The sequence below is a fragment of the Hyla sarda genome, chromosome 1, assembly GCF_029499605.1.
Source record: "Hyla sarda isolate aHylSar1 chromosome 1, aHylSar1.hap1, whole genome shotgun sequence".
NCBI lineage: Eukaryota > Metazoa > Chordata > Amphibia > Anura > Hylidae > Hyla > Hyla sarda.
The window spans coordinates 366,961,392-366,971,811 of NC_079189.1; the positions used below are offsets into that span (position 1 = coordinate 366,961,392).

Sequence of the window (10,420 nt, forward strand, 5' to 3'; positions counted from 1 at the left end):
TTAAACTGAATTTGATGTCTAGAAACCTTTATTTATTCATCTACTTTTAATGTATACGTTAATTAAAGGAGTTATGCAAGAAGTAAAAAAAACTGCTGGTTTGTTCCACAAAAAGCACCACAACTGTCCTCAGGCTGTGTGTAGTATTGCTGCTTAGTTCCATTGAAGTGAATGGTGTCATACTACTACACACAGAACAGGTGTGGTACTGTTTTTGGAAAAAACTTTTTCTGGATAACCCCTTCTAACCACTTGATGACATTTAGCGTATACATACACCCCTGCCGTGTGGGACTTAACGCACAAGGTACAAATGTACACCCTGCAGCTTTAAGTGACTTTAAAGCAAGTACAGGAGCTGCACTCACTTCTTAGGTGGTGAGTGATGGCTACTATCAGTAGCCAAACACTCACCGCTAATAATGGGGAGTAGCGATTCAACAGCTGCCCGTTGTTAACACTTTAGGTGCTGGTTAGATCAGGGTTCTCATCGGACCCCGCAGTGTAATTGCGGGGGTCCAATGAGCTTAAATGTTGGCGGAGGGTCCCCTTAACTGCTGCCTGATTGAAGCTCCAATGATGCAGCCTGGCTCAGTTATGCTGTATCAGCATTATACAGTAAATGCATTCTAATGATTGCATATACAAATGCCCTATGAAAAAAGGTTTTTAAAATTATATAATTGCCCCCTACCATAATAGAAAAAAAAATTTTGTACAAAAATAAAATCAAAATAATAAAAATATTTGGTATATAGTTGCGTGCAGAATTGTCCAAACTATTATAAGATTTATGATTTTGCACAATGAACGGTGTAAATGTAAAAGAATACCAAATAATAATAAAAAAAAATCCATAAAACCAAATTGTCTTATTTTTAAAGAATTTATTTGCAAATTATGGTGGAAAATAAGTATTTGGTCAATAACAAAAGTTCATCTCAGTACTTTGTTATATATACCCTTTGTTGGTTATGACTAGAGATGAGCTAAGTTAGTGATTTGATTCGTCACGAACTTCTCGGCTCGGCAGTTGCTGACTTTAGCCTGCATACATTAGTTCAGCTTTCAGGTGCTCCGGTGGGCTGGAAAAGGTGGATTTTGTTTATGGTTTCCTTTGACAGCTCTTTGGTCTTCGCCATAGTTGAGTTTGGAGAGTGACTGTTTGAACTTGTTCAGTATAAAAGACACCTGTCCACAACCTCAGTTGACATATTAATACAGGTAACGAGTGGAGGACAGAGGAGACTCTTAACCCCTTAACGATGCAGGACGTATATTTTCGTCCTGCGCCGGCTCCCGCGATATATCACGCGGTCACCCCGTGTCATATCGGGTCTGTGCCGGTAGCAATCAACGGCCAGGACCTGCGGCTAATACCGGACATCACCGATTGCTGGGATGCCCGGTATTAACCCTTATGAGCGGCGATCAAAGTTGACCGCCACGTCTGAAGTAAAACCAAAACCATCCCGGCAGCTCAGTCGGGCTGTTTGGGAGCACCGCGGTGAGATCGCTGTGTCCCGAACAGCTTGCAGGACACCAGAAGGATCCCTACCTGCCTCCTGCGTGTCCGATCGCTGACTGACTGCTCCGTGCCTGAGATCCAGGCAGGAGCAGTCGAGTGGCGATAACATTGATCAATGCCATGTTAATGCAAGGCAGTGATCAGTGTAGTAAATCAGTGTGTGCAATGTTATATCCCCCTATGGGATGGAAAATAAAGTGTTAATAAATGTGATTCAACCCATAAAAGTCAGTCACCCCCCTTTTCCCATAAAAAAAAAAAAACTATGTAAATAAAAATAAATCTAAACATGTGGCATCGCCACGTGCGTAAATGCCCAAACTATGAAAGTATATAGTTCGTTAAATTGCATGGTCAATGGTGTACACATAAAAAAAATCCAAAGTCCAAAATAGCGTTTTTGGTCACTTTTTATACCATAAAAAATTTATAAAAAGCGATCAAGCAGTGATCAGTGTAGGAAATCAGCGTGTGCAATGTTATAGCCCCTATGGGGGCTATAACATTGCAAATAAAACAGTGAAAATAAAGTGTTTAATAAATGTGATTTAACCCCTTCCCTAATAAAAGTCAGAATCACCCCCCCCCCCCCTTTTCCCATAAAAAAAAACTGTAAATAAAAATAAATATAAACATATGTGGTATCGCCGCGTGCGTAAATGTCTGAGCTATAAATTAAACTGCACGGTCAATGACGTACACGTAAAAATCCAAAGTCCAAAATAGCGTATTTATGGTCACTTTTTATACCATAAAAAAAGTAGAAAAAGCTATCAAAAAGTCTGACCAAAACAAAAATGGTACCGATAAAAACTTCAGATTACGGCGCAAAAATTTAGCCCTTAAACATCCCCATATGCGGAAAAATAAAAAAAGTTATAGGGGTCAGAAGGACATTTTTAAATTGTATACATTTTCCTACATGTAGTTATGATGTAGTAGATCAAAATCAAACCTATATAAGTAGGGTATCCATTTTGTCGCACAATGATTTTTTATTTTTTTTTTCGTTTCGCCGTGGATTTTTGGGTAGAATGACTGTCACTGCAAAGTTGAATTGGTGGCACAAAAAATAAGCCATAATATGGATTTTTAGGTGGAAAGTTGAAAGGGTTATGATGTTTAACCCCTTAAGGACTCAGGGTTTTTCAATTTTTGCACTTGAGTTTTTTCCTCCTTACCTTTTAAAAATCATAACCCTTTCAATTTTCCACCTAAAAATCCATATTATGGCTTATTTTTTGCGTCGCCAATTCTACTTTGCAGTGACATTAGTCATTTTACCCAAAAATGCACGGCGAAACGGAAAAAAAAATCATTGTGCGACAAAATCGAAGAAAAAACGCCATTTTGTAGCTTTTGGGGGCTTCCGTTTCTACGCAGTGCATATTTCGGTAAAAATTACACCTTATTATTATTCTGTAGGTCCATACGGTTAAAATGATACCCTACTTATATAGGTTGGATATTGTCGTACTTCTGGAAAAAATCAGAACTACATGCAGGAAAATTTGTACGTTTAAAAATGTCATCTCCTGACCCCTATAACTTTTTTTTATTTTTCCATGTATGGGGTGGAATGAGGACTCATTTTTTGCGCCGTGATCTGAAGTTTTTATCGGTATGATTTTTGTTTTGATCGGACTTTTTGATCACTTTTTATTCATTTTTTAATGGTATAAAAAGTGACCAAAAATGCCCTTTTTTGACTTTGGAATTTTTTTGCGCGTACGCCATTGACCGTGCAGTTTAATTAATTATATATTTTTATAGTTCGGACATTTACGCATGCGGCAATACCACATATGTTTGTTTATTTTTTTACACTGTTTTATTTTTTTTTTATGGGAAAAGGGGGGTGATTCAAACTTTTAATAGGGAAGGGGTTAAATGACCTTTATTAACACTTTATTTTAACTTTTTTTGCAGTGTTATAGGTCCCATAGGGACCTATAACACTGCACACACTGATCTCTCATCCTGATCACAGGCGTGTATTAACACGCCTGTGATCAGTGTTATCGGTGCTTGACTGCTCCTGCCTAGATCTCAGGCACAGAGCAATCATTCGCCGATCGGACACCGAGGAGGCAGGTAAGGGCCCTCCCGGTGTCCTGCAAGCTGTTCGGGACGCCGCGATTTCACCGCGGCGGTCCCGAACAGCCCGACTGAGCAGCCGGGTCACTTTCACTTTAGAAGCGGCGGTCAGCTTTGACCGCCGCTTCTAAAGGGTTAATACTGCACATCGCCGCGATCGGCGATGTGTGGTATTAGCCGCGGGTCCCGGCCGTTGATGAGCGCGGCGCGATCCCGCTTCATATCGCGGGAGCCGGCGCAGGACGTAAATATACGTCCTTCGTCGTTAAGGGGTTAAAATGTAAGGAGGAAAAAACGAAAATGCAAAAACTGAAACGCTGAGTCCTTAAGGGGTTAAAGAAGTTACAGGTCTGTGAGAGCCAGAAATCGTACTTGTTTTTCTGATTATGTCTCTCATAGTTGAGGTATACCTATAATGAAAATTACAGGCCTCTCATCTTTGTAAGTGGGAGAACTTGCACAATTGGTGGCTGACAATACTTTTTTGCCCCACTGTATATAAATATAAGAAAGTCAGAAAAGGACCATTTTAGGCATACTGATTTTGTTTAAAAAAAAAAAAAAGTTGTGCTACTTTAAATTTGCTTTTGGTTGTCTACTGTTTATTTTTTGTCTAGTTTAGGGGTGAGACAGATCCTGCAGACAGATTATTGTAGGTTTTGTATCAACTATGTTACATTGCTGATTGCCAGATAACCACAACATCAAAGCAGTACAGCTGCTTTTCACATATTTTAAGTAAATACAACAATCATGCAAACAATTTTTGAATGTAACTGAGCATTGCAGCCAACCTTTGTGACCCCTACCAATCCTGATAATGAATTGAATAGACCTGTGCTATATTTCCCAATACACTTGGGGGTGACTCCTCTTAGGATAAACCCCCTTAAGATAAAACTCTATTTTATTGATATATGTTAAAAATAAATATGACAACAAACTTTTAAAATCATGGTCCCTTTCTGAGTGGATGGCAAATATGCTTGATGTAGAAGATATGGCTTAGTAATAGTGCCTATAAGGCCTCACCGAAGTGCTGGTTATACACTGGCACTAGACTGAGCTGTGACTTATCCCTCTCAATGTAAGACTGCTGATTAAAAACAAAAACTGACAAATCGCCTCCCTGACATTTCGTCAAGCAAGTTGGCTGTCTATGACTCGAGGTTAATGATTATTACTTATTAGCCTCGAGCCTTAGACAAAGCCAACTTGCTTGACGAAACGTCGGGGAGGCTATTTGCCAGTTTTTAATCAGACTTTTTAGATGCAGCAGTTGTTATTGACAGCTGCCTTTAAATGGACACTGTCCTTTCCAAAAACTTTTGAACTGTTGTAGAGACATATAAAATCATTGGTCAGGGTCTGAGTGTTCAGGCCTTAAACTGATTACTAGAACAAGCTTCATACTTAACATGTTCTCTCCTGGCTCTTTGTCACATGACCTGGATGAACTCATAATGTAAATCTGTAGAGCTGTATGGGTCTCATAGACACATGTTTTAATCAGGGCTTGGGTGCTGAGACCCCCACTGACTTTTAGAATAAGATGGGAGAAGCTGCTCTTCCTGTCTCTCTGCTCGTTTCAGGAGACAGGCTCCATAGACTTTCTATAGAATCTGTCTCCTTTAGTGTTTAGAGAGATGGGAAGAGACTCAGCCTGGCTAACTCTTTTATGATTGGTGGGACCTCAACATGAAGACCCCAACTGAGGAAAACTTAACATAATACTGTTTTTTGCTAGGTCAATCTATTACCACCCATAGCGGTCTTGGCAGTACCAGTTGATCATTGGGGATTTTTGCAGCCAGACACACACAAATCTGTTGATCTATGTGGTGGATGGATTTAGACATTGGGTTGCCCAATTGAGGCATCCCCTTGATAAATATATTCTGATTTTCAAATACAATATACTGAATACAGTAACTTTCTTTTGTTATCATTCTAGATTTTCAAAAGAAGAACAGGAGGGCAAATCTGCACCTAATGACAATGATGATGAAGCTTGTGACGCAGAAGATGACTTGGATTTCCTTATAGATCTAGAATCGAGTGGTGATGATGGTGATGATGATGATCTTAAGGACATAAATAGCACACAGTGTGAAAATACTGTGGTAACCAGCAGCTAACATCCTCATGAGGGAACCACATGGACCTATTTTCATTTATCCCAGGAATTAACCATTTAGTACCACTGTAGTTATCTTCTATGTCAACACAATCCAATGGGAAGGGGGACTCCACCAGTTCTGACTCCTTTCATACATATTTGGTTAATGAACATTATAGCCCATGTGGAATGTAGGAGAGCATATTATGCATCCAATGGACTATAGGCATTGTGTGTCTTTTTGTAACTTTTCATTATATTTTTCTATTGAAATTAGAATTTGCCAGACTTCTATTACTGTCATACAGTTCCAGTAACATCTGTTCCTGCAGCAAAAAAATTGTAGTTATCATCAAAGGGAAAATATTAGAAGTACAATAGCTATAATGCCATGAAGTAATTGAATCCAAGACATGAAGGTCACAAGAATTGCACACAACAGTTATTCACTGCATTTAATAATCTGATAAGGCCGTGTTCACACTGTGCTAATACATGTTACCTGTGGTTATAATGGTATGCATTGGCATTTCTGATTTAACATGCAGCTTTTGTAAATACTGATACTGGGTGTTTGCCAGCTCTCTACCCCAGTAAAGCTGCATTTTAAGATACAAGGTTTTACTGAATTTTTTTTTATTGACTTGGCAAAAGACATTTCTTTGAAGTCATAACATTTGTTGCTATTTCTCAATTTCTTTAAAAAAAAAACACATTAAGTTTAACTAAGGCAAGGGTCCCCAGTAACCATCTATGCTTCTAAGTACGCATAAATGTAATTTTGTTCTAAGAATTTGTGTAAAGGTTCCCTTCCAATTTACCTTATGGTATATAACAAAATTCACAATTGATGATCTATCTTGTTTCTCACACCACCTCGACATTGCCCGTGTGCCTTATTTTCATATAAAATGTTCTGATTTTTCAAACACCGCTCTTGACTATCTTGAACGGTGGTGCCGAATTCAAAGCAGATCCTAAAGTGTGGTGGCTTTGGAGATTTATATATATTTATATATATATATATATATATATATATATATATATATATATATATATATATATATATATATATATATATTTTCCCTGGAGTACCCCTTTAAGATGGAGAGGTGCTTGGTCATTAAGTGGGACCACCCACTGGACTCCTGGGCCATAAAGGAGTAGATATTTGATTAATAAATCTAAGTTATACTGAATCTATTTAGACCATGCTATAGATCAGTCTGCTCAGCTACTTTAACTCTATAACTCTATGAACAGCATTGAGGTGTTCTCTGATACAGTGTGTGTCAGTTGCTTATGCCATCTTACTATGTATGAAGCAGGCTCAGCCTCTTTACCCATTCCATATTCCTTGAGTTCAGGTCCTCCATACATGTGTGGTTGGTGTCACCAAGGGGTTAAATCAGCCTAATATAGTGTATTTTTCCTTTTGTGCTTTAAAAAAACACACAGCTGTAACCCATTCAGGCTTGGAAACCACACGACCTGTTAATGCATCAACAGAAAATCTACTAGGTCCTGTATGCTATGCCTGTGGGTCCTGCAAGATCCCGCAGCAGCCTCAGTGACTCAGCGGCAGCCTCCGAATACAGTCACCAATCACTCAGTGTGGGGCTGCTGCTCCTCCGAACGGTCTCCTCCCCCGCCACTGCTGTAGTGCTGCCATTCCATCCCACGCTCAGCCTGTCCTGGACTCTGGAGGATGATCAGTCAATTTGGTGACCCCCCATCTTCAGCCGCCCGCTTCAGTTGGTAAAAATGTCCATCTTCTACAGCACATTCTCACTGTGCTGTGCGGTGGCCCTGGTGGTCGGCGATCCAACCAGGGACTCTGTCCGTGTCTGCTCTGCACTGCTATATACATGGGGTAAACTGCAGACAGAGCATTGCTCCCTAGTGTCTTCTACAGATCTTAGAGTGCAATGCCCTACAGTCTGCACATACCCTATGGGAGCTATAACAAAAAGTGTAAAAAAATAAAATAAACCCCTTCCCTAATAAAAGCTTGACCCCCCCCCCCCCTCCCCCTTTCCCATCTTTTAACTAAAAGAATGTAAAAAAAAAAAAAAAAGTATGTGGTAGCGCTGTGTGCCTAAATGTCTGAACTATTAAATACTGTTAATTAAATTGCACGGTCAATGCCGCACACTTTTTTAAAAAAATTATTCCAAAATTGCATATTTTTGGTCACTTCATATGTCATAAAAAATAATTAAAAAGCGATAAAAAAGTCCCATTAAAACAAAAATGGTACCAATAAAAACTACAGACCACGGCACAAAAATGAGCCTTCATACATCCCCGTAGGCCAGGTATGTGCAGAGCATTGCATAGGTCAGTGACCCAGAGTCTGCACAGTCACTGCTATTTACATCTGTACATACACTAGAGTGCAATGCTCTGCACAGGAACATTTACTGGGGATAGTGAGGAAGAAGATTTTACCATCTTTAACACATTGCCACGCATTATATATAGTAAAATCTGATGACGGGTTCCCTTTCTTCCCCGTTCTGATGCTCTAATTGAACTTCACATAGATTGTATATTACATTATATTATTATATTAAAATTCACAAAGTTGTTAAAAACAAATGTGATGATGTCATACATACAAGTATTGTAGAATTATCCATATCTTCAAACCTGGAACCAAAATGTGAAGTCAGTAATTCAACTTTAAATATTAATATTCAGGCCTTTTCCATTGTTTTCCTATTGGGTGATCTCACAATGTACTTACTTTTTAAGCTAGCGAAGTTATTGCATTTAAATAGATGTCTAGTGAGTCACCTTCCAAGATTCTGTGGATATCCTATTTCTCCAGGGAAGTTTGAATAGAAACAATTTATATTATTAAACAAAACAAAATAGAATTGCTTCAGAGAGACTGGGGATAAGGATTGAGGGGGAGTTTTAGTGGGGATGCGGGTGCAGAAGAGAGACGGAGATAACTTATTTTAGCTTCTTTGTGTTAAGTGAGATTTTTTTTGTAATATGCTATTGATATAGAAATAAAAATTTACTTAAAAAGGATATGTGGAATACATGTATATAAATACGCAATGTACAACTGCACATATTGGAGTAGAAAGTGTCTTGTTTGCCATATGGTATTGCATTAGTGTTGGGCGACCTCTTGTGGTTGAGTTTAGGTAGGTCTTCAAAAGAGCTCAAAAAGAAAATGTGTAGGGTGGCTTTCTGTTTGTAATGATTGTTTGGGTAAATTCACACACAGCAGATTCACTGTGGATTTGCGCAGGTAAAATTCAGTGGGGGTTACAGGGCAATCTATGTCAATCAGATTTTTACATATCCTAACACTGGAAATTTTCAGCCTTGAAGTTACCATTTGGTGCATACGTCTGCAGGATAATTTCTTTTGCAGAAACCACCCCTATTGGGTATATAAAAGATCCCACAGTGTCATCATGTTTATATAATTGCCAGGACATCTCCTAAATAGTATTCAGCTGCAGCACCAGTACAGAGCATGCTCAGGAGAGGCAACAGGCAGGTGTTCATCATGTCAAGAAGGGCAGCAAAGAAGCCCAATGACAGATTGGTGATCTGCAGAACATACAGGGACTGGACTGCAGAGGACTGAGGTAAAGATATTTTCTGTGGTGAAGCCCTCTTCAGACTGGGACATCTGGAAAAATAATTGTCTGCAGAAAAAAAGGTAATCGCTACCATGAGTCCTGTATTGTGCCAACAATAAAGCATCCTGGGACCATTCATGAGTGGGGTTGCTTTTCATCCAATGAAGTTGGCTCTCTCACAATTTTGCCTTAGCACTACCATAAATAAAGAATGGCATCTAAACATGTTCCAAGAGCAACGTCCAACGCTCCAGGAGCTATTTGCTGATGAATAATGCTTTATCCAGCATGACTGAGAACCATGTCACAAAGCAAAAATGATAACCAAGTGGCTCAGTAAACAAAACATTGACATTTTGAGTCTATGGGGGACATTTATCATTGGCTTCAATGTTCTAAATGTCCCTGAAAATTTTGTGCAATTGCATTTTGTGCGCAATTTTTTTGCACAATTTTCGGTACAACGTCTTTCAAAGATGTCTACTGTTTGTTGCACCTTACCGCATTTTATACAGTGGAGCTGTATTTATTATTTGCGCAAATTACATTTAAACAAAAAAACGTGGTAAGAAGTATGGATTTCAGGTAGACCAAGATATCTGAAGTACTACATCCAGCATAAATAATATACAAAAAACACTTAGGAAAGGTAAGTGCTAGGGATGTGCCCTAAAAACTAACTTTTATTAGACATCAATGTAAAAAAAAAAAAAAAAGATTTTTTTGAAAAACAACTGTCCAAGTGTAATAAAGAATCACGCCACAATCTCGGACCAAAGATTTATCAATAACTCAGCCCAGAGGAACCTCACACCAGGGGCCCGATATATACTAAGCCATTCTGGTTGAAAAATAGTTAATTTCACCACCAACGCGTTTCTGCCAACAGGTCTATGTTTCATCAGGGGGTAAGTATAATGAACAATATCAAGATTATAAGATTATGGTTTGAATGGGTAACAGAACACAGCAAAAAATGACAAGGACAACACTTTAAAGACCTAACTTACTTTCCCTCTGGCTTCACCTAAACAAACAAAGCTACCTACCCCTATAATATCTGTGTAC

General features: G+C 38.8%; 1 protein-coding gene across 4 annotated transcripts in view; it reads left to right on the forward strand.

The window, feature by feature from the left end:
• The window catches only part of C1H9orf85 (chromosome 1 C9orf85 homolog), a 49,614-nt gene extending 42,849 nt beyond the window's left edge, over positions 1-6,765 (forward strand). For all 4 annotated transcript variants that reach the window (XM_056523090.1, XM_056523091.1, XM_056523093.1 and 1 more), the window contains exon 4: positions 5,580-6,765. In XM_056523090.1, the coding sequence (XP_056379065.1) occupies positions 5,580-5,763 (184 nt within the window). In that variant the 3' untranslated portion in view covers positions 5,764-6,765. The remainder of the gene's footprint in view (positions 1-5,579) is intronic.
• Positions 6,766-10,420: the final 3,655 nt, after the last annotated feature.